Source organism: Tenrec ecaudatus, chromosome 6 (assembly GCF_050624435.1).
Source record: "Tenrec ecaudatus isolate mTenEca1 chromosome 6, mTenEca1.hap1, whole genome shotgun sequence".
NCBI classification, from domain to species: Eukaryota; Metazoa; Chordata; class Mammalia; order Afrosoricida; family Tenrecidae; genus Tenrec; species Tenrec ecaudatus.
This window is the reverse complement of record NC_134535.1, coordinates 119,463,866-119,468,301: the sequence shown is the minus strand read 5'-3', so window position 1 is coordinate 119,468,301 and position 4,436 is coordinate 119,463,866. Positions and strand designations below refer to the sequence as shown.

The following is a 4,436-nucleotide window of genomic DNA, read 5'->3' as shown; positions in this document are numbered from 1 at the left end:
ATCAACTTTTTTTCTATGTACTTTTTTTAGTCCTCCTTGTACATGTTGTTTAGTGACATTGGTTACATTTTTTTTTTTTACAAAGTGGCAGCATTCTTATCCTTTCCATTCTGGTTGTTCTGTTTCTATTAATCTAGCTTCCTTGTACCCCTCTTACTTTCTCATCTTTGGTCCAGGGTAATTGTTTATTTAGAGGACCGGTATCTGATACATCGAAGCCCCACAATAAGTGTGGGATATTATTTTTGCTATTCATAGTATACTGGGACACATGCATAGTTAAATGCGGTTAGAACGTAGAATTTCAGGTTGCAAATGGTCAGATATGACTCTGGAATGGAAAGCAGAGTCCAAATCATGAAAGATTTTGTAAGTCACACTTATGTGTCTGAATGTTTTCCTAGACTAACTCAGGAAATGGTGCAGTTTGAAGTCGAGAGGAGCTGATCTGATTTGGAATTTTAGAAAGCTCTGTTTCCTCAGAATCTCTCACATGGAGATTGCTTTGGGAGGAGGAAAACCAGAGGCAGGTGATGGATGAGAATTTGTGGTGGTCCAGGAGGGAATTGTAGTTGCCTAAAGTTATGAATATGCCAGAGGTCACCGTGCTGGTTAGAGACAGAGTTAGGACTAACTGCCGAGGCATTTCCTGCCAGGAAATTACTCTTTTTTTTTTTTTACATGTTTGTTTGGGCATAGGCTCAAAATGTGCTGTTGGATAGAGACTGAGAAATAGCTATAAGTAAATGGACAAAGGTGGTGTGGTTTGAAGGCACAACATAATTGTACCTTCAACTTAAAATTACAACAAGTAGATGTATCTTACACACCACTGCACCCAAGAGAAACTGAGCAAGGTGAGCCATTCTTGAAGGAAGTTTTTTTTTTTTTTTTTTTTCTTTCCTTCCTCCAGCTCTACTGGTTTATGTTTATTGGGGTCACACCCTGCTTTCTCATCGCTGCCTCATTTGTTTTCTTTGGTGCCAGACTGGGAGTGTTTGTTTGCTTTTTAAAATTTAATGGGGACATAAAACACTACGTGGTCTGATTGGTTACTCTCTTGGGGCATCATCGGCTCTCAAGCTGAACTTCCCAAACATTCTCTGACACACAGGATGGTCAAGGAGCCCATGGTTACTAAGAAGCCCTGGCCCGGAGACAGGCTGATGGGCAAAGTTCCCCCTGGACAAGGGGCCTGGGGAGAGGAGGGCAGCTGGGAAGAGGTCCCCCAGTGACTGCTGTAAGGGGACTCGGTTTCTGAGGAGTGACAGCCGAGGGAGCAGGGGTGGCTGCTTGGCCCTGGAGTAAGCATAGTGGAGATCTCATCCGCTGAACTAGGTGACCTTGAAGGTTCTGTTGAACTGTTATGCCCCTTGTGGAACTGACTGACCCCATCAAGTCTGTTCTGACCCCATAGAGACCTGATGCGCAGCAGGACAAACTGTGCGATCCTGCGCCATCCTCACAATTGTTTCTAGCTTCAGTTCGTTGTTGCAGCCACTGTGACAGTTCATCTTGTTGAGCGCCTCCCTCTCTTTAGCCGCCCCGCTGCTTTATCAAGCAGATTCAGGGACTGGTCTCTCCGGACCACATGTCCCGAGTACGTCAGAGGAAGGCTTTGCGTCCTTGCCTCTGAGGATGTACTTCTGGGACAGGTTCCATCCTAGTCTAAGATTACAGTCTAAAGCCTTCTGCCAACATCCTCTGTAATCTCATTGCTTGTCCACGAACACCTCACGTTAATTTCTGCCTTTATATTTGGTCTTGATTAGTAGAAACCTATACTTTCTTCAAGGAAGAGCCCAGTGCCCCCCTCTGTGGGAAGCCTCCTCTCCCTCTTCCCGCCTGTGTGGACTGCTGCAACCCCACTCTACCCTCTGCAGAGGAGGGTTAGCCCCAGTAACACAGCACTGGTTCACCCTGCGGCGTCGTGCTCTCCTGTGACTGCTCTTGGCTTTTACTAGTTTTCCAGTTTTATCGGAAGCCCTCTAAGTTGGATAATTTTCATTCCTCTTGTGTCTCCTCTACACCTTTCAGAGTTTTTTTTTTTTGCTTTGAAATTTAGAAACAAATTTTATTTAAGATCTGAAATACAATTCCTAAAATATCAACTTTTCAGAAAACCGCGGCTACACAACAATGCATTGCCTCTATCATGTTAGAATATGTATGACTCAAATACAAAAACCATGAAACAAACCACCATCCTTCAACAGTTTCAGCAAAGGTAGAATGCCTAAGGAACAACAACACAGATGATTTGCAGAGGATGGGCTGTTGTACTTCAAGCACCATAAAAACAAAAAGAGCACAAATGCATGGGTTTTCAGGTATATACATTAAGTTGAACCTTTGGCACTAGGAATCAGGGCATTTTGTCACATAGCATTAACACATATTAGAAAATTGTGTAGTGTCAAAGGGATAGAAAGAACCACCAGCATTCAAGCAATGTTGTCAACTAGGCAATAAAATGTTCTACTGAAGGTTTCTTCATTGTCTAATAACTGTGCACACTGGTAGCAACTTTGAAATGAGAAAAGGAGTCTATACTCCCTTCTATTTTCTGTTTGAAACAAACAGAAAATGAACTTAAATGTCAGCCCTGTGATACATCAACAATTTTAGAGAACATCAATTATACAAGAAAAAGGACTAAGAACCAAAAAAAAGTTTTACAGATATCCAGACATTACCAGCGAGTGGTCGGTAGACCCTCACAGGGCTTTGCGGTGGTACTCAGCTGAAGCCACTTTGTAATCGCTGGCAGCAAACAGGGTCGCAGAATTCTTAGCCAGGTATTTTAGGAAATCATGCAGATAGCCCAACAACAATGCCAGGCTCTTTTCATCAAGGGGCGTGTAAGCCAACATCGCGCCGATTCTTACAAATAATCTCAGAAGGTGAGGTGCACCATAAACCTGAGACATAGGCGCCTCAGGGTGAGCCATGAGGATCTCAGCATACTGGGGCCTCTCGAATTTATAGAGCAGCTGAGTCCCCAACATCACATTGAAATACTCTTTTATTCCCGCCACAACTTCATTAACCGCATACTCCTTGTTGTCGACGTTTCCTTGAGATCTCTTGCAATTTGCGTACTCTTCCAGGATGGCATCCACGTTCTTCTTAGCCGGGAGCTGAAACAGCTGCTTCTGCCTGGTAACTAAGTCCCAGTCCTCGACAAGCCATGATTTTAATTCTTCAGGAATCTTCACTTTCACCTCCACACGATTCTTGAATGCCTCCTCGCTTTCCACAGTAGGATCTGCCCGGGCCCTTTTCTTCCGAGGTGGCTGAGGTGCTTCGCTGGTACTGCCACCATCTCCGTTTCCAGGAGGCTTCTGCTTGTTCTTTCTGGTCTTCCTTGCGGATCCCGATGGGGGATTCTCTGCAGAGCGACCCCCCCATCTACCCGCAAGAGCTGGCTCCAGATTCTTCTGCTGAGGACCAGCTGTCTTCTTTCCTGAGGCGGCCCCTCTCATCTTGCTTCTCTGCATGTTGCTTCTAGTTGGTTTTTTGAAGTTGTCTTCTTCAGCAGATTGTTGTCCACGGGTTTGAGAGCCCTGCTTTCTGGAACTCATTCAACCCTGTTTTTATTCCAACCAATAATCTTCTTCCTTCCTCTCCTCCCAAGAACTCCTAGTGCTTTCTCAGATGGAACTTTCTTACAGGTCTTCAGGGATGGTTTGGAAGGATGAGGTGGGGATCTAAAATTCTTTAATGAGGGACAGTTCTGTAAGCAGGATCAGATCTTCTGATCCTTAGCAGGCAGCAAAGTTCGCTTTTTGGATGCTGACCTTTTTGTCCTGATCAGCAAGCACAGTACCCTTCAGGCCCCTTTCAGAGTTTTTAGGCAACAGATTGATTGAAGATTCCAGAAATTTGGGAGATGAATTAGTTTTAATTTGTAGATTGAGAGGCTGAGGAGAAAGGTATTAATTTGCCTGTCCTAGGTTGTGAATCTTGGCATTTATTTAGGAGCCGAGTAGGAATTGGAATGAACTTAATGGCAGCGAGTCTTATTTTTTTTAATTAAAAAAAATTTTTTTAGCAGGAGCAGTCCCTGAGTTAAACACTTCACGTACATTCACACACACATATTTCACATACATAAACACTTCACATGCACCCTTCAACAACTGGAAGAGGTATGCCTTATTGTTCCTTCCAACAGCTGTAAGAGGTATGTCTTATTGTTTCCATTTTATAGCTTATTGTTTTAAAATAGAATTTTGCTGCCAAACAGAATTAAAGCCCTGCCCCACTTCTAATAACTTCTCGTTCTTGGCATTCCCTACACTGTTCTTAAATATTTGGCCACCGGGGTTCTCTGAACAGGAGCCCTGGCGGGTTATACCTGGGGCTGCTAATCCCAAGGTCAGCAGTTCACACCCATCAGCCATCTTTGGGAAGAAGAGGTCGTGTGCTCTCAT

The 4,436-nt window shown here is 44.0% G+C and overlaps 1 protein-coding gene across 1 annotated transcript; it reads right to left on the bottom strand.

The window, feature by feature from the left end:
* Positions 1–2,044: 2,044 nt before the first annotated feature.
* On the bottom strand, positions 2,045–3,833 carry LOC142450283 (mortality factor 4-like protein 2). Its single transcript, XM_075552037.1, has one exon. The coding sequence runs from the start codon at positions 3,582–3,584 to the stop codon at positions 2,718–2,720; it is 867 nt and encodes a 288-aa protein (XP_075408152.1). The 5' UTR covers positions 3,585–3,833; the 3' UTR covers positions 2,045–2,717.
* Positions 3,834–4,436: the final 603 nt, after the last annotated feature.